General features: G+C 48.1%; 2 protein-coding genes across 3 annotated transcripts in view; both read right to left on the reverse strand.

The window, feature by feature from the left end:
* Nucleotides 1-558: 558 nt before the first annotated feature.
* Nucleotides 559-7805, reverse strand: Ankrd2 (ankyrin repeat domain 2). The gene is made up of 9 exons (XM_090346130.1): nucleotides 7676-7805; nucleotides 5218-5319; nucleotides 4765-4923; nucleotides 4563-4670; nucleotides 3721-3819; nucleotides 3280-3378; nucleotides 2185-2283; nucleotides 1887-1985; nucleotides 559-824 (listed from the first exon to the last, which is right to left on the reverse strand). The coding sequence occupies exons 1-9, from the start codon at nucleotides 7748-7750 to the stop codon at nucleotides 678-680; spliced, it is 987 nt and encodes a 328-aa protein (XP_090202256.1). The 5' UTR covers nucleotides 7751-7805; the 3' UTR covers nucleotides 559-677.
* Nucleotides 7806-9475: 1670 nt separating this feature from the next.
* The window catches only part of Ubtd1 (ubiquitin domain containing 1), a 55873-nt gene continuing 37370 nt past the window's right edge, over nucleotides 9476-27978 (reverse strand). For both annotated transcript variants that reach the window (XM_090346142.1, XM_090346141.1), the window contains exons 3-4: nucleotides 12044-12271; nucleotides 9476-10426 (exon numbers count right to left, since the gene is read on the reverse strand). In XM_090346142.1, the coding sequence (XP_090202268.1) occupies nucleotides 10041-10426; nucleotides 12044-12271 (614 nt within the window). In that variant the 3' untranslated portion in view covers nucleotides 9476-10040. The remainder of the gene's footprint in view (nucleotides 10427-12043; nucleotides 12272-27978) is intronic.

Here is a 27978-nt window from a genome sequence, read left to right on the forward strand (position 1 = left end):
TGGAATGTCAGGGAAGAAGTAAAGAGAGAACCCACAGGAAGAAAAGTATTCCAATTTCCCTTTGTTCCTAAGCCTTTCTAGGCTCTAGCCTTCTTCTACGTGTGTGTGTGTGTGTGTGTGTGTGTGTGTGTGTGTGTGTGTGTGTGTGTGTGTGTGTGTGTGTGTGTGTGTGTGTGTGTGTGTGTGTGTGTGTGTGTGTGTGTGTGTGTGTGTGTGTGTGTGTGTGTGTGTGTGTGTGTGTGTGTGTGTGTGTGTGTGTGTGGTGCCAGTACTGGGGCTTGAATTCAAGGCGTAGGCAGTGTCCCTGAGTTGCTTTTGCTCAAGGCTAGTGTTCTGCCACTTGAGCAAGAGTTTCATGTCAGGCTTTTTGGTAGTTAATTGGAGATAAGAGTTCATGGACTTCCCTGACCAGGCTGATTTCAAACTCGTATCCTCAGATCTCAGCCTCCTGAGTATCAAAAAGTATAGTGTGAGCCACTGACCCCTGGCTCTAGTTTTTATTCTTAAATATTTGAAGAATAGTAGACAACACCATAAATAGCAAAATCATCTTTTTATTGAGCTAATCTGTAGGTGTTTTCAGACTACACTCAGGAGTGGTTAGGTCTCATTAGCTCTGAGGATCACTCTAGGACCATCTGGCTGCACACAGAGGATGAAGGGGTTGGGGCAGGCATTTACTGAGCTGGTACAGGCTGGGGAGTCTGTCGTCCACTCCCAGGCCCCTCAAATCCATTCTCCTCTGACTCTGGTTCAGGGTGCTCCAGGGCGTGCCGGGTGTCAGACTGCCACAGCTGAACCAGGTCTGTGGGGGTCTTCCCTGCCTGAGGGGAACCACAAGGAGGTCTGTTCCTGAGTTGGAGGTCTACCAGAAGGTGCCTTCAACTATTCCAGTAAGCCACCACTGAGGCAACTGGCCAGGAGATGAAGACATTTTGGTGGTCATAGCAGGGGTGGGGTATGAGGTGTTAACTGTTATCAAGTGGGTAAAGGCCAGGAGCACTGCTTGGACGTCCTACCAGGCACAGGACAGCCCCCACTGCAACAAAGAAGTCTCCAGACCTCAGTCATAGTGTTGAGTTTGATGAACAACCATACTCTCTGCAGTTTTGTTGCTTTTCCCAGCATCCCTTTAGCCCTTCTTGTGCCAGAGGGGTTTCTATGCCCCTCATATCCCCCCTCTTTGTTCATGGGCCTTGAACTCAGTGCCTGGGCATTGTCCCGAAGCTATTCAGATCAAGACTGCTGCTTTGAGTCACAGCACCTCTTCTGGTATTCTGATGGTTGATTGGAGATAAGAGTCTCATGGACATTGGTAACTGGCCTGGCTTTGAACCTTGATCCTCAGATCTCAGCCTCTTGAATAGCTAGGATTACAGGCATGAGCCATCAGCAGCCAGCTTACCTTTCTCTTTTGTGACTTCTTTGGGCCAGAAAGAAAACTAGGACCAAGAGATCTGGTCCTCAAAAGAAAGAGTGCAAGCTTCAAGAGGCACTGATCCTTTCAAAACTCCAGGACTGCCAGGAACCCAGCATGGTGCTGTCATGGTCATAGCAACCCAGTGCTTTGGTTCCTTCACTCCTTGTCCCTCCATGACATTGTTTTCCCTTGTCTACCTCCTTAGGACCCTTTTGGCCTATCTAGGAGCCTACATGAAGCCCTCTTATTGCCCCTCCTGCTGTTTCTCTGTACCTGGACTTGGGACATTGATACAGGTAGGAGAAATAGTAGAACAGTGCTCTGGAAAAAGACAATTGCCTGTACTGTGCTTGTCAGAGCCAATGACATGTGTCCCTAGGCAGGGGCTGCCTGAGGATCTCCAGTCAGACCTTCCACTGTGCAAGGTCTCATTCTAGTTACTGAATCAGGGAAGGAATAATCTCACCAAGTTCTTGGTCATCATGTCGGCCCCATGCAGTAGCAGCAGTTTGATGATTTTGTAGCGGTTGAGCCTCACCGCATCATGTAGGGCACTGTCCCCTTCCTAGAGACAATATAGCACTCAGCATGGCCCTTACGGGACAGTGGGTGGGGAGCTGGGTGACAAGAAGAGGACTAGGGACCTTGCTCAAAAACTACCATTCTGTGGTCCCACGAGGAAGCACCCTTCACCCACCTGTGGCAGCAGTTGAGCTGCCCACCTACCCGGGGTGGCAGCAAGCATCAGGGAGATGGACACTCACTCTGTCTTTGGCATTGATGTCCAAGCCCAGGGATAGAAAGTGCTCTACAATCTCCACATGTCCAGTGCGGACTGCCACGTGCAGGGGAGTGCTCAGCAGCTGCATTGGAAGGAAGAGGAGCTGTGGCTAGAAGGGGTTGGACTATAGTGCTCTAGGGGTGAGGGCTGTTCCCACACCACCTTAATCTCCCTCCCAAGTCCTGAGCCCTGGAATGAGAGGGCGTGTAGCATTTCCCACCATCCTATTCAGTGCTCTAACTATAAAGCTCCTTTGGAAGCTAGTCATGGTTTCCCTCTCACCCAGCTATGAGCCACTGTTTCCTCCTCCTCCTCCTCCATCATGATCATGACCACCACCACCACCACCTCCACCACCATCATCATCATCATCATCATCTTCACCATCATCATTACCATCTTGCAGAAATCAAACTTAGAAACTTGCACATACTAAGCAAATGCTCTACCACTGACTCTCAGTCCAAGTCAAGCCTTCCTTTTTATTATTATCATCTTTAATTGTAACAACAGAGTTGCCATTCAACAAAGCACTCCTTTTAAAAATAATTATAATGGATGCTATTTATTGAGAGATGACTATGTGAAGGGGATGGCAAAAACTTTACGTTGAGTGTGTAACTCATCTGCATACACTTTCCCACTTAATCTATGCAAACATTTTATACATGAAGAATAGAGGCTCGGAGGCTTAGTTACTTATTCAGAGTTATGTTTAAATGAATGGATGGATAGATGGATGAATGGATGATAGATTAATAAATTGACAGATAAATGATTACATAAGTAGATGGAGAAACAGATAAATATAGATGACTGATGGAGGATTGCATGGACACATAAATCCTACACTTCTGAGGGGGCCCCAAGGCTCCATCATAACATCCATCCTCTATTCTTTCCTGCTCTGACATCTAGATGTTGGTCCCTGAAGGGCCTGCAGCTGCTTTGCAGCTGAAACTCTAGAAATTCTGGACTAACTCACTACTACTTTCTTGCCAGCAGAGCTTACCTGAAATGCATTCCCTCTCCCTGCAGATACTCCAATGTCTCTTGCATTGGGCACTATTTGCCTCACCTTATCCCTCACATTGGTGTCTGCTCCTCGGCTTTGCAAGAGTTTTACCACCTCCAAGTGGCCTCCACGGCAGGCCCAGTGCATGGCAGTGCAGTCCAGCTAGAAGGAAGGAATGGGGCCTGTGGCAGATCTGCAGGAAAGGAAGCTCCCTAGGGGAAAAGGACCACAGCCCAAAGGGTAGGGCCACACTCAGAGGAAAGGCATGGGGAATAGGCACAGATATCCAGCGCCTGGAATAGATGAACCCTGTGGCCTATCCCATCCAAGCCAGAGTTACAGACGAGGCCCAGGAGGGAGATAGGGCTTATTCAATGTCACAGAGATTGGGGCCTGACCTGAGTAGTCTATTATTTTCCAGTTGTCCCAGGTTGGCAGGGAGAAGGGTTCTATTGGTATTGGACCCACCTCCACCTCCCATCCAATACCTGTCCTCCCTCTCACCCGATCTTGGAAGTCCACAGTGGCTCCATGCTCCAGAAGCTTCTCCAAGATCTCCATATGGCCTTCCAAGGAGGCTCGGTGCAGTGCTGTCCTACGGAACTGTGCCCAGAGAGGATGTCAGAGCCTGGCCTCTGGATCCAGGCCTGAGGCCATCCCTCTATAAAGCTGAGGCCTAGACATTGTTGCAACTTAGTTCTGACCCCTGAGCTGAGTCTCCGTGTCTTCTGTACTCTGCCAACTCTTTCATGCTCTAGCTAGGCCAGCCCTGGAACCTCTACCCAGGAGACCCCAACATCTGTCCTGCCAGTCCTGCCTTTGCATAGGCGGGTCCCTCTGTTGGACATGTCTATCTTGCACTCACTGCCCTGTGAGTCCAGATACTCCTAGGTATAGATGTTGGAGGGCAGGCAAAATCCTGCTGGCCTCAGTTCTCCGTGAGTGCTGAGCACTGGGTGAGCAGATCCCACAAACTTCTTCCCCTCTCACTGAATCCACTTTCTGCCCCAGCCACAGTGCCTGTCTATCCATATACTGGTAATCTGGTAGTGGGCAGTCTCCCGGGACACTCAACCCTTGTGGTTTTTTTGTTTTTGTTTTGTATCAGCACAAAGCAAAGAAAAAGAGAAGCATGGGACATTTGTTATTCTGGAGGTGGTTCCACTTACGGACAGGTCTAAGAAAGATTTGGGTAAATTCCTGGATAAGGTAGGTAGCATCTGGTCTGGGTCCCATTAGCCCACCCAAAGAATGCCAGGGTTAAGATCAACAGGCTCCCTAATGGGCTGAGCCAGGATCTAAGGATCCAAAAGGGAGGCAGGTGCCAGCACGGGGTTGGCCGTTACCTCATCACAGGTGTCAGCTGAACCCCCATCGGCCAGGAACTTTTCGATGACGTTTATTTTCCCCTCTACTGCAGCTTTCAGAAATGTCTCAGTAGGCACAGGGCCCGTCTGCAACAGAAGCATCCAGTCACTGGGTGGACTCTGGTGACCCAGGGCCACCCTCTCCCCCTGCCCACAAAGGACTCCTCCCCGGGATGCTTACGATCTCCTCAGGTTCTGGAGGTGGTTCCTGGGAGGCCGCTAGGGCTTCCCGCTTCTTCTGCTTGCGTTTTTTCCGAAGTTCAATGAGGTTCTGGATCCCACCCACATCGATGATCTCACGCCTCAGGTCCAGGGATGTCTTGCGCACTCGCTCTTGGCCCTGGGTGGGGTTGGCCTATCAACCTCGTCCTAGGGCATGGGCTTTGATAGGCTTGTAAAATCCGAGCCCAGTAGAAGGCAAGGATGGGGTGGTAGGGAGTCCTCAAGACATTAGGATCCAAAGTCCATATTTCCTTCTAGGACAGACTAGATGGCACAGACTCAAGAATTCTGATACCATAGAGATAATCTCCCCAGAGCCTTTCCAGAGGTGCTGAGTGGGACCCTGGGAAAGAAAGGAAGGGCTGGTCCATGACTGCCTTGGAGCACAGATATCAGGCCCTCTCCCACTTACCTTCACCTTTTGTAAAGCAGGACTCTGAGCCCCCAGACGCTTCTCATCCTCTAGCACCAGCAAGTCCATGGGCAGCTTCCCGTGGGAGGAACCTTGGAGTTTCTAGAAAGTCAAGGAGAGCACCTTCTCCAGAACCAAGGGGCTGGCCACCTCTCCTGCATTCACCCGAAGGAAACCACACAAGGTGGCCTGGGTGGCCTCAGAGCCCAGGTGAGAACAGGATTCCTAGAAAGATCCCCTAAAAGGGGACAAGTTCCCCATCCCAGCCTTAATTCCAAGCCCTGACTGAAATACTGCTTACAGAGACTGCCATGGTCTCCAACCAAGCAAGCTTGCAACACTGGAGTGAGTTCATCCACAGGATTGGCTCTAGGATGCCCTATAGATACCAAAAGTTGGCATGCTCAAGACCCTTATATCAAACAGCAAATTGGTTGCATGTGATCTACACATATCCTCCTACATACTTGTGTGTATATGTGTATGTGTGTGTGTGTGTTTGTGTGTGTATGTGTTCATGTTCCTGTACTGGTGCCTAAACTCAGGGCTGGGGTATAGTCCCTTAGCTTTTTCACTCAAGCTTGGCACTCTACCACTTGAGTCACAGCTATACTTTTGACTTTTTGGTGGTTAACTGGAATATGAGTTTCAAAGACTTTCTTGTCCTACTGGCTTCAAATAGAATCCACAGATCTTAGTCTCCCAAGTAGCTAGGATTACAGGTACAATCCCGGTGCCTGGCTCACCTATGGACTTTTAAGGCCACCTGTCTCATGTAGACTCTAGCCCCTCACTTCATATTTGTAAGCTGACATACAGTAGGCACTCAATGAATGTTAAATTCACTGCGCATGAAACAAAACAAAACTTCTACCTGGCTTCATAAAGTATTGTACAGGTTAAAAGTGAGGAGAGAATGCCAGGGAAGTGCTTGGCATTAAGCTTGGTATGACAGGTATGAAGCTTAGGTGGGAAGTTTGGTTTGGCAGCACCCTGAGTCCTCATGGCCCTGGAGCTATATTTGTTAGATGAATGAATGGAAGAAGACTGCTATGTCCCCTTGCTGAGGGCTCTTGTGTCTAGTGACAGCACTTCTAGAATGACACAGCAGCATGACTCCACTGCTGGGAACCAGCATAGCCAGCCATGTGGGCTAGGCCCTTAAGGGGAGTGAGAAGTGTGATTCTTGGAGATCCAGTCATAGCTTGGCCAGGACTGAGCAACCTCTGTCCAAGTTAGCCATTTCTTGACAAATCTAAGCTGATCATTTCTTCCTATGACATTCTGATCCTTCCCACTTCTGCACCCCCTCAGTCAGCTACACTTCCTCTGTTTCAATGGTTTGTTTAAGCTGAGTTCCCCTAAGGCAAGTTCCTCCAGCCTTTCCTCCTCCAATGAATTCTGCTCAAGAGTCATCAGAACTAGCTTCCTAAAAATAGGCCAGATGGCACCACTTTCTCACTACATTTAGTGGCTTCCCACTGCCTATCTTTTACTTGATTTTGTCTGGTTTGTTTTCTTTGAACCTACTATCACACTTTCTCATTATAGCCACACTTTGAAGACTTTAGCTCCTGTCATTTATCTCCCAGGTCTGGTCTCTGCCTTTTTAAAAAAATTTCTATTTTGGGACATGGTCTCACTAGGTAGCCCAGCTAGATTGAGCTTACAATCTTCCCACCTCTTACCTCTGCCTCCTGAGTGCTGAAATTACAGGCATAAGCTACTATCCTGTTTTCAGAGAGGGCCCTCATGGCCCAGGTAGACTCAGCCACATTTTGTGCTCCTTCACTGAAGCTAACATCTCTGACTGTTCAGCCATCTCTGATTTCTGTCTTGTTTCTTGACACTGAAACTAAGGAGTGTTGGCTAAAGTGAAGGGCAGGTTGGTAACAACTGAAGCCTTCTCAATCCTTCCATTCCTCTCAGCATAGGATTCTTGGCAGATCAACACTAGATCAAGTGTATGAATAAAATTTAGAGTCTTATCCTACTTCCTTATCCTAGAGAAAAGACAACTGTGGCCCCAAAGCCTCTGTCAGCCTACATGGAAAGGTCTGCGCTTCCCTTCTCAGCATCAATTCTTCATCTTCATTCTCCTGAAGGGACCAAACCTTGGAGTTCTTCCTGCACTGGCCTTCCCTTCCTCAACAGCTGGGGGGAACTCGGTATAGTACATTCCTGGCATTTTTAGGCAGTACCCAACTGTGGCCTGTACATCTGGCCAGTGTCCTGAAACCCAAGTGGGTGGGCAGGCTCTTAGGAAACTCAAGGTTAGCTCTCCACTTTTACTGCCTCTACATGGGGAACTGAGGCCTCAGTCCCTCCCAGGAGTACCCTGGAACTGTCTGGACCTTTGGGGACATCTGTCCAGCCCCCTCCCTCCCAAGTGCTTCCTTCCTATGATAGCAAAGATAGATCAACCAACCCCATCCCAGCCCCTATATTCTGCTCTCACCTTATTCTCCTCCTCCTGTGCCAGCCGCTGCTCAATGAGTGCTGTAGCCCTCTGCACTGCCTCGGAGCCCTCCATGGTGCTGTCTATGACTGCTTCTAGAGGCCACAGGGCATCAGAGGCTTTATAAACCAGAGTACCCACCCCACCCACCGAGCGCCTTCACCATGAGCTCACCGGCCCAATTCTCCACCTTCACCTGTCACCTTCACCTCTGGCAGCCCAGGGAGTATGGGAAGCTAGGGCCAGGGAAGTTTGGCCTTCCGCCAACCCCTGGCCTATTAGAGCCAGAGGGCACAAAGCCCAAAGAGCAGATCTGTAGAAAGGAACCTGTCCAGTTTCTGTTGCTTGGGGTGGACTGGGACTTAGCCAGGGCAGCTGAACTGCACAAAATGCCTGCTGAACTACTGGTCTTGGTGGCAGTGCCACCTGCTGGATGTCTAGAAATATTGCCCATGTAGCATCAGCCAGGAGGCATGAAAACCAAAAGCAGGGAGCAAGAAACCAGGGAGAGATGGGTGCAATGGCTCACGCCTGTAGTCCTAGCTATTCAGGAGGCTGATATCTGAGAATTGCAGTTCAAAGCCAACCCAGGCACTAAAGACCTTGAGACTCTTATCTCTAATTAATCAGAGAAAACCAGAAGTGGCGCTGTGGCTCAAGGGGTAGGGTGGTAGCCTTGAGCTGAAGAGCTCAGGGATGGCGCCCAGGCCCAGAGTTCAAGCCCTACAATGCACAAGGAAAAAAAAGAAAGAAAGAAAGAAAGAAAGAAAGACAGACAGACAGCAAGCAGGGAGTCTGTGCCTCCAGAATGCCCCATGAGCAGGCATGTGGCTATGGGGCTCTAGTACAGGTCAATGGTGGAAGGAGGGGTAGCTGCCACCTCTGACCACAGCTTCTGCAGGCCATGGCCTCACCAGAGCCACACAACCCGCCCGCCCCCCCCGCCGTGAAGCCTCACAGAATCCAGTAGAGTGTTCCTTAACCAAGGAAAGACTCCAGCGCTCTCTTTACCACTAGGGCGAGCACTCCCAGGGGTGCATCAAAGGAAGGATCTCAGAAAGCCAGAGGGCAGAGTTAAGGCCAGCTGACAAAGAACACAAGGCAGAGCCGGGCTACCCTGACAGGAGCAGGCTGTGATCACTGGGAATGAAAAGTACTCCCCATTCTATTCACACAGTTCCATACCTGGGATGTGTAAGCTTAAGCTCTGGGTCACCATGACCCAGCGTTAACCTGCCAGTGGACAACAGATGCCCCAGTTTACATGGGCAGGCCCTTAGCTAAACCACTGTATCTAAGATTCCCCTCTATAGTCCCTTCCCAGAGTACAAGGAACTTCTTTTCTCTGGTTCACAAAGCTGCACCAGATGCTCAATTTGTCAGATTGTGCTTTGACACCACATGGGCACAGGAGGCAGTAACTAAAGGCAACTTCTAGCCCAACTCTCAGCAACTATGGAGGCCCAGGGCAGGGGGCATTATCTCCTCTTTAAACAAAGGTGAAGTGGGTTTCGGAGGTGAAGTAGAGTTTCCTGAGAACCTATGAGAAGAGGAGCAGGGATTAAGGGCAAGAAGATGAGCAGCCAAGTCTGCATGCTCTGTTGTGCCCACCTTCAAAGCTAAGAATTCACAATTCAAATGCTAGGCAAGAGACAAGGAGCAAAAGGCTTTATTGATAAATATGCAGATATGTCTGTATACAGGGACCTGCCGTGGGGGCCACGACCAGGCTGCATACCCCCACCACTTGGGTTTCAGCCAGGAGATGGCCCCATGCAGACCCCTGCCATAAAGCCCAGCCATTTGGCCACTTGCCTCATCTCTGCCAATTGTGCTGGGAGTGCGGGGGACAGGGAGAGGCAGAGGCCCGCCTCAGGCTCCCCAAGCCCTGGGCTGCCCGGTGTTTCCTTCCCCTCTGGGGGACTGGCACTGTGCCCAGGGCAGAGTCAGGGTGGGGGCAGATGAGAGAGACAGCAGCTGCTTCCGACCCTGAGCAGAAAACTGGAGTGAGCACAGTGGCAGCACCAGATGACAGATCTGGGCTCCAGGGCCTCCAGGCAGGCCCACGTGGCTCAAACTTGCTGTGGGAGAGAGGCGGGATCGAGGGACCTAGGCCACCTTTTCTCTGACAGGGTTGGCAAGGCCTGTGTGTGGTAGCACTGGGTGCTAGACACTGGTGAACCACAGTGCCCTGAGAGGCAGGGTCCCTTCACAGCTCACACAGAGCTATATGGTGGAAGAAGTGGCCCTGAAGAAAATAGCAACCAGAAGGCAGCAGCAGGGTGGGGACCTTGTGCTCCAGGCCAGGGCCCCCCAAGCCTGCAGAGGCCCTCCGAGGCCTCCCTTCCCAGCAGTTCATGGTCTGTCAGTCCTGGGGTGGCGGGGGCTGGTTGATGATGACCTGGATGACGAAATCCTTCTGAATCTTGGTTTCCTGAAGCCGTGTACGGTCTGTGAGCAGCTTCCCGGAGAAGAACCATCGCTGCCAGGATGGCTCTATGCCTTCCTGGCTGTGTAGCTGCCTCTTGAGCTGCCCCACTGTGTCGGGCAGGCTGGCACTTAGCCTTACGTCCTTACCCGTGGAGAGGCGCACCTTCAGTGGGAACTCACGGCGCACAGTGGGTGTGGGTTCGGGGGGCTCCAGGTTCTCCTCCTCCGTGTGTTCCAGCAGCAGGTTCACAGGTGGTGACAGGCAGTATATGGGCAGCTGGTAGCGATTGCCCAGCTCATCATAGCATTCACAGAGGGTGCCTATGGGAAAGTCAGGGCAGGAAGTATTGAATTGAGGACTCGCTGTCCCATACTAAATGCTCTCTCCCCACAACTTATATATTGAAACCCTAGTACCCACTGTGACTATATGTGTAGATGGAGCCTACATGGAAGAAATAAGGTTAATCCAGGCCATAAGGGCTGGGCTATCCTTATAAGAAGAGATACCATGCTGGTTGCCCATAGCTTACACCCATATAATCCTAGCTATTCCAGAAGCTGAGGTCTGAGAACTGACGTTCAAAGCCACCCAGGGCAGGAAAATCCATGAGATTCTTGTCTCCAATAAATAATTTTAAATAAAGTTAGAAGTGGAGCTGTGGCTCAAGTGGTGGAGTGATAGCTTTGAGCAAAAAAGCTGAGGGACAATATACTGGCACACAAAAAAGAGGGGCTAGGAATGTGGCTTGGTGGTAGAGTGCTCGTCTAGTGTGCATGAAGCCCTGTGGTTTGATACCAAATAAACAGAAAAAGCCAGAAGTGGTGCTCAAGTAGGGGAGGGGGAAAAGGGGAAGATTGGGGGGGGGGGAGAGACCAGAGTATTCTCTCTCCTTTCTCCCTCTCTCTTCCTGCAACAAGGTGACCATCTGTAAGACAGCAAGAGATTCTCATCAGATACTAAACTAGTTTGTCACCTTGATCTTGATCTCCCAGCCTCCAGATCAGTAACAAAAAAATTTCTATCAGGGCCGGGAGTTTGGCATAGTAGTAGAGTGCTTGCCTAGTATGCGCGAAGATCAGGATTCAATTCCCTGGTACCACACATACAGAAAAAGTTGGAAATGGTGCTGTGGCTCAAGTGATAGAGCTCTAGCCTTGAGAAAGCCCAAAGTACTCAGGCCCTGAGGTCAAGCCAAGGGACTGAAAAAAAAATTCTGCTGTCTAAGGCCCCACAGCCATCCCATAGGAACACGTGACGAGTTGGGAAGAACAGGACCGACATTCAAAAGTTCTGTGAGAACATTTGCCAAGTGCTGGCTGGGCAAGTTTCCTTACTCGTGTAAGTCAGAACAGGTGGGAAAACATCTACTGAGCCTGGTATACCTCCTAAGCGCTTGAATTGGACAAGATAGTGTTAGATGTATCTTGATAAATCCTAACAGACATCTCTCTTAAATGGGGCAAAGGGCTCAGGCTCTGAGATGGCAAATGTTTTCCTTGCTCAAGGTCAAAGCTGAGAAAGCTGGGAAAAAGAAAAGAGTCAAGTTGAGACCAGGTCTGCTTTCTGTCTCCCATAGAAAATAATAACTTAAGTAAGATAATTCAGGAGAAGCTTCTAGTTTTTTGTCTAGCATATAACTTAGTAGAAGATTGGGGCTTCAGATGTTAGACCTTAGAGCACCCACAGCAAGTGTGTAGATTTCAGTTTTTCTGGTATACTTTGGTCCTCTTATTAGGCAAATGGGGCCTATGTCATTTGTTTCTTTGCACTTCCCTAGACAAAGTGCAGACAGAGGGGGATGCTGGAATGAACAAGTGACCAGCCTTACCTCACACACTCTGCAAGCCTGAACAGAAACTCTAGAAACTGGCTGGTGATCCTCCCCCACCCCCCACCGGTCCCCCTCCGCACTAGCTAGAAGGAAGCCTACTCACCATGAGGCAGGGTGATGCTGGCTCCATCCAGGATAGCCTGAGCCAGCTCGTGGTCATTCGCCTCGGCAGCATAGGCAGCAGCCTTGAGGGCATCCCAGATCTCCTTGCGACCCTCGAAGGCTGGTGCTGTGTCCCAGAACTCATCCCGTTTGCTCCGCAGCTGTCCATCAGTCATGGGGTAGTCACTCTTCCACTTGAGCCGCTCCTTCTTCAGGGGCTCATTTCGTCCTGGGCAGGACAGAGGGAGAGGCTGAGGATCTGTAGAGCTATTTGGGCTACAATTTGCCATCTTCCCAGCCCCAGATCTGGTACCTCCCTGCCAGGAATATTTATATATCCGGAATCTTTCCTAATGACAGAGAAGATTCTGAAAACCCAACTTAGAGATTCAAAAATAATTGTCAGCAAAAGATGGATGCACAAGCCAGGTGCCGGTGTGGTGGCTCTCACCTGTAATCCTAGCTACTCAAGAGGGTGAGATCCTAGGATCAAGGTTCAAAGCCAGCCGGAGCACAAAAGGACCTGAGACTTTTATCTCATTTAACCTCTAGAAAATGGGAAGTGGGGCTTGGCTCAAGGGGTAGGGTGGTAGCATCCAGGCTGAGTTCAAGCCCCATGACCCACACACACAAAAAAAAAAGATGTACACACGCTCTCTGAATTACAATAGAATTGTGTATCAATGAAACTATCATAAGTTGAAAACATTTAGGCTGTGCGTTGGTGGCTCATGTCTGTAATCCTAGTTACTTCAGAGGCTGAGAATTAGAGGATTGCAGTTTAAAGCGAGCCTAGGCAGAAAAGTTCACAAGACCATTTCTCAACCAATAGCTGGGTGCGGTGGCATATACCTATCATCCTACTTTTGTGGAAGGATGAGATCAAGATGACTGTGGTTCCTGGCCAGCCCTAGGTATAAAAGTCCATACGAACCCATCTCAACATTAGAAGCTAAGCATGGTGGTACATGAATATCATCTCAGCTACAACTATGAAATGGATCACTAAGGCCCATTTCTGGGTAGGAAGTGAGTCCTTACCTCAGTGCAGGAAATGGTACTGTGGCTCTAAGTGGAAGGGTGGTAGCCCTGAGCTGAAGAACTCACGACAGCACCCAGAGTTCAAGCTTCACTACCAATAATAACAAAATAATAATAATAATAATAGTAGGCAGAGGCATAGAGTAGAGTGCCTACCTAGTAATGACAAGGCCCTGAGTCCAAAGCCTAGTAACTGGCAAGGTGAGGGGTGGGGAGAGGGAGGATAGGAGGGAAGGAGGGAGGGGGAGAGAAAGAGAGAGAGAGAGAGACAGACAGACAGAGACAGAGAGACAGAGAGAGGAAAGAGAAAAGAAGAGAAAGAAAGAAAGAAAGAAAGAAAGAAAGAAAGAAAGAAAGAAAGAGAAAGAAAGGAAGGAAGGAAGGAAGGAAGGAAGGAAGGAAGGAAGGAAGGAAGGAAGGAAGGAAAAATATTTAGTACACCTGACCTAAAGAGCATCTCAGCCTAGCAACAGAGCACTCTAAACTCTCGAGGGTCACTTCCTCCCCTTCCTTTTCAAGTGGCTGACTGTGAACTACAGCTGCCCAGCATGAAGGTGTCATAATGCAGATTGCTAGCTGGGGAAACCACCAAAATTGGAAGTGTGATTTCTAAATGTGTACTGCTTTTGCATCATCAGAGAGTTGAGAAATCTTAAGTCAAAGACTGTTATCCACAGTCTCTGTTATTATTGAAACTTTTTGTTATTGGAGACAATGTTTCCTATGGACCAGGCTAGCCTTGAATATGATTCTCTTGTGTCTCTCCCTTTCAAGTAACAGGTGTAAGGCTTGTCGAAAGGACACTGGACAAGAGTTCTACCACTGAACTACAGTACCTAATTCAATAAAAAAGGTGGACGCCAGTGGCTTACACCTATAACCCTAGCTACTCAGGAGGCTGCAATCTGAGGATGGCAGTTCAAAGCCAGCATAGGCACTAAAGTCCATAAGACGTTTTTTCCCCCCAGTCCTGGGGCTTGAACTCTGGACCTGGGCACTGTCCTTGGACATTTTTTGCTCAAGCCTAATGCTCTACCACTTGCGCCACAGCACCACTTCTGGCTTTTTCTGAGTATATAGTACTGAGGAATTGAACCCAAGGCTCTGTGCATGCTAGGTGAGCACTCTATCACTAGGCTATTCCCAGCAAGTCTGTGAGACTCATCTCCAAGAAAGACTCATCTCCAGAAAACCAAAAGTAGCACTTGGCTCAAAGTGGTAGAGAACTAGCCTTGAACTGAAGAGCTCAGGGACAACGCCCAGGCCCAGAGTTCAAGCCTTATGACTGACAAAAAAAAAAAAATCAGCCAGTGCTTGTGGCTCATGTTTATCATCCTAAGCCATTCAGGAGGCTGAGATCTGAGGTTTTTAGTTCAAAGCCAGCTTGGGCAGACAAATCAGAAAAACTCTTATTCTCAGTTAGCCAGAAAAAAAGCTAGATCTATAGGCTCAAATTGTAGAGTGCTATAAGAAATTAAGTGACAGTAAGAGGCCTTGAATTCAAATTCCAGTGTCAGCACACACACAATACAAAATCTAAATAGTTATAACCAACCAATTTCTGTAACATAGAGAAAATATTTCTGACAAGTGTTGTCTTTCTTGTCACCTAGCTCCAAGTAGCTTCCAAGGTAGCTCCGCCATGGTCACAACTGAGAGCAGAAGGTTCAGGCCTCTCAAGGCATCTTCAGCCTCAGTCATCTCAAAGAGGACAGAGGAGCAAAGCATTAGCTTCCACTAGAACTCAATGAAGAATTCACTAGGGCTGCTAGCAGGCTGTTCCTGTCAGCTGGGAGAGGAGAGGGGCTGAGAATGTATGAGAATGGCATTAACTGCCCACCAAGTGCAGGAAATAGCCCCTCAAGAATACAAATGTAGGTATTTCATTCCAGACTTGCAATAGCTGGAGGGGTAGGTAATAGGATTGCTATTTCACAGATGATGAGGCAGATGCAGACAGATTAAATAACTAGCCTGAGGTTACACAGAGTGAGGACTAACAGAGAGACTGAGAGAGACACAAAGACAGAGAATCTTATGCTTTGCCTACTGAATTCTCAGCTACCATGGTAGGCAGAAAACTCTGTAGCCAAATATCCAATTTAAAGTGTTATTAGGTAGGCAGAAGGAAATGCAAATCCTCTTTGGAGGCAAGTAAATTCATAGGCAAGATAACATATTCCTGGAATTCTAGTATTTAGTAGGCTGAGGCAGAAAGTCTCATAGGCCAGCATAGCTATTAAAGTTTGCTAAGCTCCATCTTCAAAACAAAACAACAAACAAACAAGGCCAGAGAGCTGGTTCAAGTGCTAGTAAGTGTTGGGCAGTGGTGTCTCATGCCTATAATCCTAGCTACTCGGGAGACTGAAATCTGAAGACTGCAGTTCAAAACCAGCCCAGGAAAGAAAGTCTAAGTCTCTTATCTCTCGTAAACTACTCAGAAAAAGTCAGAAATAAGTATAAGCCAACATCCAATACAGACATCTGCATACCTGTCTTTACTGCAGTCCTCACAGAAGCAGCCTAGGTGCCTAACAACTGATGAATGGATAAAGAAAATGTGGTACATATTCACAATGGAATATCATTCTTCCATAAGAAGGAATTGTGCCATTTGGAGGAAATGAATGGGCTGGAGATCATGTTACACCAAATAAGCCACACTCATGCTAAAGGACCTGTGTTCAATCCCAAGTATTGGATAAAACATCATAACTGGGCATTTTCCTCCTCCTCTTCCTCCTCCTTCCCTCCCTCCCCCCCCCTATATATTTTTTGCCAGTCCTAGGGCTTGAACTCAGGGCCTGAATACTGTCCTTGAACTTTCTCAAGGCTAGCACTCTATCACTTGAGCTACAGCACAGCACCACTTCCTCAGTTCATATGTTACCTAGGAATTGAACCCAAGGCTTCACACATACTAGGCAAGCACTTCACCATTAGACTACACTCCTAGTACCTAGGTATTTTCTTCTTAGAAACTTTGGGAGTTAATTCTAAAACTTGAATAGAAGAATAAGAATAAAGCAGGAGAATCCACACTGGTTCTATCAAGGCTGGTTACAAAGCTGTGGTCAGAAGCCGGGCACAGTGGCTCATGTCTGTAATCCTAGCTACTCAGGAGACTTGAGATCTGAGCATTTCAGATCAAAGCCAGCCTGGGCACTAGAAAACCAGAGGTGGCACTGTGGCTCCAGGGGTAGGGTGGCAGCCTTGAGCTGAAGAGCTCAGGGATAGCACCCAGGCCCAAAGTCCAAGCCCAACAACAGACAAAAAACAAAAACAAAGCTATGGTCAGTAGACTGCTAGAACAAGTCAGAATAATGGGCTAACACAGAGAACTCCCAAATAGACCTGTGCACACAGACAAACGCTGCAAGTGAGAAAGAACATCACTGATGGAGTGGTACGGCTAGAAGATGGGATAGTTGGCAAGTGGTGTTGGAGCTGCATATTTTTCAAACAGAAAAACAGGAAATGGAATCCCTACTTCACCTCCGCTACAAAAATCAAACCAGGGCCGGGAGTTTGGCCTAGTGATAGAGTGTTTGCCTAGCATGCACAAATACCCAGGTTCGATTCCTCGGTACCACACACATAGAAAAAAGCCGGAAGTGGTGCTGTGGCTCAAGTGATAGAGCGCTAACTTTGAGGAAAGTCCAAAGACAGTGCTCAGGCCCTGAATTCATGCCCCAGGACTTGGGGGAAAAAAAAAATCAAACCACGTCAAATGTTTTAAGTGTAAAAGAAAGGAGTCACTGAAGAGACAAGATCACAGTTCTGTCTTAAGAATATTTTGGGGAATGAACTTCTCCCGTCCACCCAGCCAGCAACTCAACTAGCTTTCCAACTGGCATGAGCATAATATGCATGGGCAGAGTTTAGGTAAGAAAACTAGCAAGGGCCCAGTTTTTTCTTCAAGTACTTGCACCTGTGGTCCAGCAGAGGGCACCAGCAGAACCTGTGGGACTATTTTGGTTTCCTTCATCAGTGGTTCAAAAACAGCCTCAAGCACCTAAGATTTCTCCAAATGGAGGCATACCTTGGAGACATACCCAAATATCTGAGCACACTGGCGCTGACTGGGAAAAGACACAGACAAAAGCATAAAAGAGAATTTCTCATCTAAGCATAGGCATTCAGTAATATTTTAATTTCAGTGACTTAAATATATTTTATAGTTCGCTGAGAAAAAAATAGGACAGTGGAATGGATATGAACATTCATATACTGCACATTCTGGTAAAATCCTTATGAAGGAAATCTATTATGATATCCCACTCCCAGTTGGTTTCTTGTGTGTTTGTGTGACGTGTGTGCACCTGCGTCAAAAAGGAAAAAAGAAAATTGTGAAAAGAGAAGCATTCTGATTAAAATATGCACATGCAAAACATCATAATGAAATCCTTTGGTACAATTCATATACAGGAAAATAGAACAGGTTCTGTGGAAAGAACAGGTATTGGGGGGAGGTGAATGGAGAGGGTGAAAAATGGTGAATATGATAGAAATACCTTGTATGTATATATGAAAATAGAACAATAAGGGGCCAGGAGTTTGGCCTAGTGCTAGAGTGCTTGCCTAGCATGCACGAAGTCCAGGGTTCAACTCCTCAGTACCACATACATAGAAAAAGTTGGCTCAAGTGGCTCAAGTGGCTCAAGTGGCTCAAGTGGTAGAGTGCTAGCCCAAGGACAGTGCTCAGGCCCTGAGTTCAAGCCCCAGGACTAGCAAAAGAAAGAAAGAAAACCATGTCACGAGAAAGGGTATCAATGTTTGTGAAGTTATGCACCTTCTATCTGGTGAATATAATGTAACCCTTCTATTAATCACAATAAAAAATTATTTAAAAAAAGAAACAAAGAAAAAAGAAAAAAAATAGAGCAATAAAACCTGATAGAATTGGCTGGGCATGGTGGCTCACACTTGTAATCCTAGCTACTTAGGAGGCTGAGATCTGAGGATCAAGGTTCAGAGCCAGCCCTGACACTAAAGACCATGAGACTCCTATTTCCAATTAACCTCTAGAAAATCAGAAGTGGCGCTGTGGCTCAAGGAGTAGGGCAGTAGCCTTGAGCTGAAGAGCTCAGGGACAGCACCCAAGCCCAGAGTCCACAACCCAGTACTGACAAAACAAAAAACAAAAAACAACTGATAACATTGTTATAAGAAGGGGGAAGTGGGGTATGAGAAAGTAATGGATGGGGTGAAGTTGATCCAATTTTTTTTTTTTTTGCTAGTCTTGGGGCTTGAACTCAGGGCTTGGGCACTGTCCTTGCACACTTTGTTCAAGGTTAGTGCCCTGCCACTTGAGCCACAGAACCACTTCTGGCTTTTTCTTTGTAGGTGGTAATGAGGAATTGAATCCAGGGCTTCATGCATGCGAGGCAAGTACTCTACCACTAAGCCACACTCCTGGCCTATATGCTAATTTTTTTCAGTTAATAATAAAACCTGTGGGCTGGACGTTTGGTCTAGTGGTAGAGTGCCTACCAAGCATGCACGGAGACCCAGGTTCAATTCCTCAGTACCACATATTTAGAAAAAGCCAGAAGTGGTGCAGTGGCTCAAGTGGTAGAGCTCTAACCTTGAGAAAGCCCAAGGACAGCGTTCAGGGCCAGAGTTTAAGCCCCAGGGCTGGCAAATAAATAAATAAAATAAAACCTGTAGCTGGGAGTGTAGTCTAGTGGTAGAGTGCTCGCCTAGCATACAGGAAGCCCTAGGTTCGATTCCCCAGTACCACATACTCAGAAAAAGCTGGAAGTGGTACTGCAGCTCAAGTGGCAGAGCATTAGCTTTGAGCAAAAAGTGTCCAAGGATAGTGCCAGGCCCTGAGTTCCAGTTCTAGGACTGGCAAAAATAAATAAGTAAATAAAAATCAAATCAAATCTGCATGTCTACAAAGCATTGGTGGAAGCCCTGTCAGTGAGGACTTGACTGGGAGGAAACATCCACTGTGAGAAAAGGTTCTACAACAGCAGGTGCTCTGTGCTCCATCTTTTGTGTCTAAGAAAGTATGCATGACTATGTAAATATTAAACATTCTGGGGGAATTTATACCAAAGTATAAACAGTGGTTAGATCTGATTGGCCATTATTGGTGATTTTTTTTACTTATATTTTCCAAGGTTTTTATTATGAGAATGCATTGCTTTAGAATAACAATATAATGAAAGCTGTTACGAAGGAAAGTACATAGAGTTCTGGGGAGCAGCCAGAAAAAAGTCAGAAGATCTTGGGGAGCCATGGGAGGAGGTGAGAGGATTTTCAGCCCACAGTGCTGGGATTTTAGTTTCTGGCAGCTCCGATACCTTTGTCCAGACCCAGGCAGGCTTTGTAGGATTCAGCAGCAGAAAATATCTAGTAGTTTTTACTTAGAACTCCACTTGTTCTACATAAGCTCCAGTCAAAGAGAGAGTAACAAGATTAGTCCCTATTCTTGATGAAGCTGACAATAGAAATTTTAAATACAATAAAAGATCATTCAGCAATCAAAGCACACAACCCTCATGGAAGGAACTGGGAAGGCAAACACAGGACCGTGGGCACCTGTGATTGTGGTGCAAAAGAAACAGCAAACGACATTTGTGATTAAGCAGAGAATTTGTGCATCCAAGCACAGTGGTAGGAGCTTCAAGAATTGCTCACAACACTTGCTGCAGTGGAGTCTCCTGGGTGCTGATTTGAGAGAGATTCATGAGCTAAGGCTGAGGCTCATTGGTGCATGGACACTTAGCATAGAAAAGCTTCTGAGTTTGATCTTTAGAAGGGGAAAAAGGGGATGAAGATTTACAGGGCTCAAGTCAGACTCACTAGAACACTAGAGACTACGAGCCAGGGTGTATACTTGAGTTCCATATAAAAACTTATTTGTGGGGCCAGGAGTTTGGCCTAGTGGTTAAAGTGCTTGCCTAGCATGCATGAAGACCCGGGTTCGATTCCTCGGTACCACATACATAGAAAAAAGCCAGAAGTGGTGCTGAGGCTCAAGTGGTAGAGCTCTAGCCTTGAGAAAGTCCAAGGACAGTGCTCAGGCCCTGAGCTCAAGCCCAGGACTGGCAAAAAAAAAAAAAAAAAAAAAAAAAAAAAAAAAAACACCTTATTTGTAGCCAGTGCAGTGGCTCACGCCTGTAATCCTAGCTACTTAGGAGGCTAAGATCTGAGGATCAAGGTTCAAAGTTAGCCCAGACACAAAAGGACCTGAGACTCTTATCTCCAATTAACCTCTAGAAAATGGGAAGTGGGGCTTGGCTTAAGGGTAGGGAGGCAGCCTTGAGCTGAAGAGCTGAAAGACTTTGCTCAGGCCCAGGGGTAGGGCAGTAGCCTTGAGCTGAAGAGCTCAGGGACAGTACCCAGGCCTAGTTCAAGCCCCATGACCCACCAAAAAAAAAAAAAGTTTGGTAGCTCATGCCTATAATCCCAGCTACTCAGAAGGTTGAATCTGAGGATCAAAGTTTGAAGCCAGGTATGGCAGGAAAGTACTTGAGACTCTTTATCTCCAGTTGTCCACAAAGAAAGCTAGAAGTGTAGTTGGGTGACTCAAGTAGTATAATGCTAACTTTGAGCACAGAAGCTCAGGAACAGCACCCAAGCCCCAAGTTCAAGCCCCAGGAATGGCATATATATACAGGAAAGAATCTATGAACCCAACTGAACAGAAAAGGATGGCTCAGGCACAGTTTAACTAATCAGTGCAACAGAGTCTCCTGAATTGGGGAGAGGGATTAAAGGGAGAAATAGCAAGAGGGCACAGTGTCTGGGATGGGGGAGGATAATGATGGTGGCCACTGTGGGCTGGCCTCCATAATGAATGGTGTCTGGTGAATGAATGGTGTCTGCTTCCCAAGCAGAGGGAGGAAAGGGAGAAGCACACAAAGTCATTTCCCATGTGCCCAGAGCTGGGTGAGTGTGCTTGCTTGTGCACTCCCACCACCTGGCACTACTGCACAGAGGGAGGCTCTCAAACACAGGAAGGACAAGCGATACTTGCTTGGCTGTTTCCTTCTGACAGGGCAATGCCTTGCTTAGCAGGGTTCTTAGCAGGGTGTAGGTTCTCAACAATATTGGCCAAAATGAGACTGGAACTAACTAAAAGGGTGAATGAAAGAATGATAACTGGGCAGCTGCAAGGAATAGGCCGGCAGGCAGAAAGTCAGGCCAGTCTCTTCATTTATTTGTTTAGTTTTTCCAGCCCTGGGGCTTGAACTCAGGGCCTGGGCACTATCCTGAGGCTTTCTCAAGGCTAGCACTCTACCACCTGAGCCACAGTACCACTTGTAGCTTTTTCTGTGTATGTGGTATTGAGGAATGGAACCCAGGGCTTTGTGCAGGCTAGGCAAGCAGTCTACCACTAGTCCACACTCTACCCCTTCCCCCCTTTTCGAGAATAGGTATGTAAGCTCAGGCTGGCATGGAACTGGCCATCCTCCTGCCTTGGCCTCCCAAGTGCTGGAGTCACAGGCGTGTGCTGCCATGCCTGACTTTCCTCTCAGACCCCAAGAAATCATTTTTGTGGCTTTAGGGACTGGTATTACTGAACCTCTGGGGTGTGACATGAATTCTGAGGCCAGCCTAGAAGGGCAGAGACTTCCCAAGAGTTAGTTCACTCAAGCTAGGAGACGACCCTATTTATACCTGCGGTAATCCCCCAGCTATTTCCACACTTGGTTACCCAGCTCCGTCCCCAGGCACTGGCTCCAGAGATGGGGCCAACAGTGTCCTCACCAGAAGTACTGATTATAGACAAGTCTGGGCTTGTTCCATTTGCTGTGGGGGAGAAACCTCCAGGCAGAAGAAGATAGGAACTACAGTCTCCCTGTCCCAGCAGCCTGGGTTGCAAGGGACCTTAGACAAAGAGTCAAACTCTCCTTCCTCTCTCCTTCTCCAGTAGTTGCTGATAGAATGTGGCTGGGGGTAGGGGCAGGGTAGAGGTGAAGGGATGGGGAGGGCTGCACTGACCCACTGGAAGAGGGGATAGGAGGTCAGAAAGATAGCAGGCTCCAGAAGAAGGGTAGGCCAAGCTGGGAGGTACAAGCAAAGGAGGCAGAGCCCAGGTAATCCCTTCAAGAAGCCTAGTATTTATAGCCAGACTTAGCCTGGGATGACCCTCAGAGCCCAGGTAAGCTTCGAAGGGAAAGTGATGGCCCAGCTCTGCTCTGCTAGGGCCTCTGCCTGTGGGTCCTGCCTCTCCATTCATTCCCAGGGGCCCCAGCTCCAGGGCTTGGGAAGGGCAAGGGTAGAGCCGGTTGCTAATCAACAGACCAGCCTTCCTAAACTGTATCTCCTCCTGGGGCACACTGAGTCCCCAGTGGTCGTAGGCAGAGTTGGCGGAGCTGGAGGATCAAGGCTGAGGAGCTGCTGGTTCTAGAGGAGTCCTGTTCTGATTCAGGATGGTGACAGGCCCCCTGCAGTTCTCTGCTACATCTTGTTTGGCTGCCTAGGGATGGGTGTCCCCTAGTTCACCTTCCTGAGCTCAGGGCAGGCTTGGCCCCACCACATGAATGAGTGAAGTGAGCAGACAACTTACTCAGGAAGAAACCCCTACAGATAGGGAACAGAAGACTACTATATGAACAAACCACACTGGGTAGGCAGAAAGGGAATAAAATGGGGAGGTGAGGAGAGGGGGAGCCCAGGGGACAAAACCAGTCACTGATGTGTAGAGTAAGAAGACTTGCTGGAGGAGGAGGGGGCTGGATGCCAGGAACCAAGCCCAGCGAGGGCCAGAACCTCTGTGGCAAAGAGAGCCCAAAGTGCAGCCAAAAAAAACAGGCCTACCCAGAGGCCTTGGCATGGCTGTCGGGGGAGACAAGGAGGTTCACAAGACAGACAGGCCTGCTTTCACGATTTCGCTGATGGTGCTGGGATAGAGGGTTTATCTGCTCTGGGCCATTGCAGCCAGCCCAGGTTTCTGGAAGGCCCATCAGGGGCAGGGTAGCATTCCAAGGCTGGGCCCTAACCCACTTCCTGAGGGAAAACTGGTCTGTGATCTGGACTACAAACAGAACCCTGACATCCTATCAAGGAGGATCTGACCTGCCATCCATCCAACAGCTCCTTTCCTGACTAGTTTGGAGAACAGACTTCACAAATAGCATGTTAGGGAAGTCATGGCATTTCTTATTTTAAGTCTGTTGAGTATTTTTTATGGTGGCTATTTTTTTGCTGGTCCTAGGGCTTGAACTCCAGGCTTGGGTGCTGTCCCTGACCTTTTCTGCTCAAGGCTAGTACTCTACCACTTGGAACCACAGTTCCACTTTCAGCTTTTGGGTGGTTTATTAGAGATAAGAGTCTCATAGATTTTCCTTCCTGGGCTGGCTTTGAACATCTATCCTAAGATCTCAGCTCCTGAGTAGCTAGCATGGTGTGAGGCACTGGCACCCAAGATGATTTTTTTTTTTTTTGCCAGTCTTGGGCTTGAGCTCAGGGCCTGAGCACTGTCCTTGGGCTTTCTCAAGGCTAGAGCTCTACCACTTGAGCCTCAGCACCACTTCCGGCTCTTTTTTCTATGTATTTGGTACTGAGGAATCAAACCCGGGTCTTCGTGCATGCTAAGCGAGCACTCTATCACTAGGCCAAACTCCCAGCTTGATGGTTTTGTTTTCTTAACCAGCCATCTTTTTCTTATAGTGTCTACATCATCATTTTCTTTTTCTTTTTTTTCTTTTTTGCCAGTCCTGGGCTTGAGCTCAGGGCCTGAGCAATGTCCTTGGACTTTCTCAAGGCTAGAGCTCTACCACTTGCTAGGCAAGCACTTTAACCACTAGGCCAAACTCCCGGCCTACATCATCATTTTCATATCATATCATAGGCTTGTTCCCAAGTACAAACACAATGTAGCCTGAACATGACCCATTCATGTGTACTTTCTGACAACCTAGATCACTGATAATGGAGGAAAGAGTTGCCACAAGCTTCTTTGCTACCTGACTGCTGATATGTACTTCAGAGTCCGTAGGGGTCTCCTCAGGGTCCTGTCCACCTGAATAAAGGTAGTCATATAGCTTCATGATCCTGAGCCTCACTGTTTCCATCTGCAGACAGAAGGCTCTGTTCCAGTTCATGAGCTTTCTTCCCATGAGGATTAAAGGACACCACTCTGCCCAGTGCTTAAGAAATAGTAGCTACTGTCATTGATAATCAAGTCATACTGCTTATGGTTGTGATGTAACTGTGGGTTACCATCTTCACTTGTTACTTTGTGTCGGTTTTGTCTCATGAAGTTGTGATTTTGAAAAACTTGAAAACTGCTGTTGTGAATTCATGGTCTCACAGAGCAAGAGAATGCAGGGGTTAAATGAGGTTACGTTTAGACAGGGACAAGAGCAGGCTTGATGGCTACTGCTTCTCTGTGCCAGCCACCTGCACACAGAGAGGGTCAGCACTTTTCCTAGGGCAGAGCAGAGGGTAGTGGCTAATAAATAAGTCAGGAACTCCTCGGGAGTGGTGCTCAAAGGGCTTATCTGGCCAGCTCCCCTTGCTACTAGGGAACCATGGGAGCTAGGGGGCACCATGCTTTCCACACAGGTAGCCCAGGTGGCTTTCTTATGGTCAAGGGGGAGATCCTAAGACTCATGAGATGGGGGGGAGGGATAGAGGCTGAGTGTGCCACTCTATGACAAGTGGGAGTCTGGTACCACTTTAATTAAAAATAAAAATGCATTTCATACACCTAGCCTGTTGAACAACAAGGCTTAGGCTAGCCTGATATCTTATTCCATTTTCTGTTACTGAAACAGATCACCAGAAACTGGGTAATTTATGAAGAAAAGAGGTTTCTTTTGGCTCATGGTTTTGAAGTCCAAGAGCACAGTGCCAGCATGAGTGGCTTCCAGGAAGGGCTGTATGCCACTGTACATATAGTGGAAAGCCCACAGGCAAGCAGGTGCTCGTAAAGAGAGGAAGCAGAGCCAAACTCGAAGAAAAATAAAAATCCCTTCTGCAAGCAAATCCTGTCTGATTCTAAACACCTTTGGAAGGCTCCATAACCTCTCAATACCATTACACTGGAGTCCAAACTCAACATGAGTTTGGGTAGTGACAAACCAGGCCCAAGCTCTATCACCTACCTTAAATGGGTTTAGAACACTTACATTATTAGCCTAGAGTAGGACAGAACCACCAACACACAGCCTAAGCTAAGTTCTACCTCTTTAATGGGGTTCCTAAACATTTTGTTATACTCTAGATTGACGATTACTACTTCTTTCTATTCTTCCAGTTTTCACATCTTGAACAAAATGTTGAAATAGATAAATTCCTAGAAACCAGTTCTTTGGACTGAGAGAAAATGAAATGTCTGAACAGACCAATAGCCAAGATAAAGACTAAATTACCAATCAAAACTTCCCAACAAAATGCACAATCAACACCACGGTATTTGGTTAGTTGTAAAGATCTAACAGCCACAGTGAGGTCTGTACAGCTCAAACCCTATTGGGCTTCTACATCCTCTCTGTGGGCACCAGATTTCTGCACCACAGCAAACACTGCAGCAAGTACGCCAACAATTGGGTCTGGAACCAAAAGACACCCATAATACCCGACACATGCACAACCTTCTAAGTACACCTGCTAGATGTGAATGCCACTCTTCCGAGACACCAAAATGCTTGCCAAAGTTTCTATAAGCTGTGCCAAGTACACAGGCATGCCCAACATTCCAGATGTGGAATCTTTTTGAGGGTCATCATCCACTTCCTCAGGCAGCACAGCTCAGGACCCACGACATTTGGTTTGTGGACTGACAGAGCACTCTTTGCTTGAGCACATTCATGCTCCGAAGTCAAGCTGAGGGCTTTCAGGCAGCTGTGCCTGACTCATCCCTTCTCTTCCTCCTCAACGGCCATGACTCACCAGGCCTGGCAGGCCTGTCCTCCCAGGTTTTCCTCCATAGTACGGTGGGCTCCAGACCTCCATCTGCCAGGATGCAAGCCAGACTGAAGCCCTTTGCCCATCAGGGCTGAGGCCCCACACCAATGCTGGGGCACACACAGCCTCTAGTTCATGTTCTCCTGGTACAGTGCTGTGCCCTAGCATTTGACTGGCAACGCCTGGAGGGCAAGCTTTTGAGGCACAATAGAGCATAGTCTATTAAAACCACATGCCCTGGGGCCCACCCCAAGAGGTGGGGGAGGGGAATGATGACTTAATTGCTCTGGAGTCTGGCCTGAGCATCAGAAGGGTTTAAATGCTCTCCAGGTGGTTCCAATAGATGGCCAGGGTGGAGAAGCACTGATCTAGAGCTAGGCTGCCCAGCCAGGCTGGCTGTTCCAACTGTGTTTAATTAGGCCTCTGAGGGCCTGGCAAGGGAGTGCTCAGGGACAAATTCATGCTTGCCTGCGGCTGACCATCTGGACAACCAGACTGGTCAAATGACAGGAAGGGGAAGGCTCAGGGGGACCCTGTGCTAAGGGAAACCTGGACACACTGTCTAGAGAATAGCCAGTCCTGCAGATAGACAAGAGAGAACAAGCCACAGCCTGAGGCCAAGTGCACTGAGCTTAGGAGAAAAACACCCTGGACTAGTTACCATTCTCTCCTAAACTAGCTGCTGTTCTCTCCCTACTAACAAGGCTGTCAGGCTCTCACATTCACCTGCCTCTTGACTTGACTCTATCTGAGGCTGATCTCTCCTGGCTAACACCCAGACACCTGTGGGAGTATAAAGGACTTGGCCTCCAGAGCAACACAGAGGCCTAATGGATAGAAAGAAAATCCGCTGCTCTGAGGCATAGGAGATGAGTGGGAGAGCTTCAGGAAAGAGGTCGATTTCCTAAGAAACCCCCCTGCCCCTCCCTGGCTGCTCTGGGCATAAAGAAGGGAAAAACTTGACTCATCAGTGCTCGTATGACTCACAGGCCCACAACTCCCTTGGCAGACTGGTGGTGAGCGGAGCCAGCTGGGGACTCACACACTGGCAGTGGGCAAGCAAGTCCATCCCTCTTTCCCTCCTGCTGCTAGAGGAGGCATCCTGTCTTGGCTAGCCTGGCAAGAACACCTTGCTGACAGCTTGACCTCTGACAGCCACATGCTCCTGTGGCTGGTTCAGTAACTAGTAATGTACAGGGTTGGGAGGAGGAAAAGACGAAGAGGGTCTGGAATATTGAGAAGTGGCTTTAGAATCAGAGAGGATCCCCTTACTGGTGCAGACAAACTTTTTTTTTTTTTTTTTTTTGCCAGTCCTGGGGCTTGAACTCAGGACCTAAGCACTGTCCTTGGACTTTCTCAAGGCTAGAGCTCTATCACTTGAGCCACAGCACCACTTCCGGCTTTTTCTATGTATGTGGTACCGAGGAATTGAACCAGGGTCTTCATGCATGCTAGGCAAGCACTCTATCACTAGGCCAAACTCCCAGCTCTGGCAGGCAAAATTTTAATATTCATTTGGAAGAACTGTTGTCAGAAGAAAGCAAACTACATAAACAGCATGGGACATAGAGTCAGAACACAAAAATGGGAGCAATCATTAGGACTGTAGTCATATACTTCATTCCACTTCATCCTCACAACAACCCCATAAGCAGTCATTCCTATTTCATAGATGAGAACTCTGCTTGGGATCTGAAGTGGTAGGACTCCAGTAATTTCAGATCCTCTCACTCCAAGCCTGTTCAAGAGCAAGACCACTCCTCTGTAAAACAGACAAATCAACTCTGCCTCTAGCCCAGGAGGTCACTGCTGGCCAGCACCTGTCCTCCTCTACCTCCTTCCACCCAGCCTGGCTCAGCAATAACATACCTACGTCCTCTTGGAAACTTACTCTCCAGTCCCCATGTGTCAGTACCCACATCAGGCATAAGACCCTGACTCAGACTCCTTAATACCTGGCAGCTCCTAGCTCAGAGAAGATAAACAGGGCAACTAGATTGCCAAATCTTAGATGCCAGGCCTGAG

This window comes from Megascapheus bottae, chromosome 15, assembly GCF_031878675.1.
Source record: "Megascapheus bottae isolate mThoBot1 chromosome 15, mThoBot2.hap1, whole genome shotgun sequence".
NCBI lineage: Eukaryota > Metazoa > Chordata > Mammalia > Rodentia > Geomyidae > Megascapheus > Megascapheus bottae.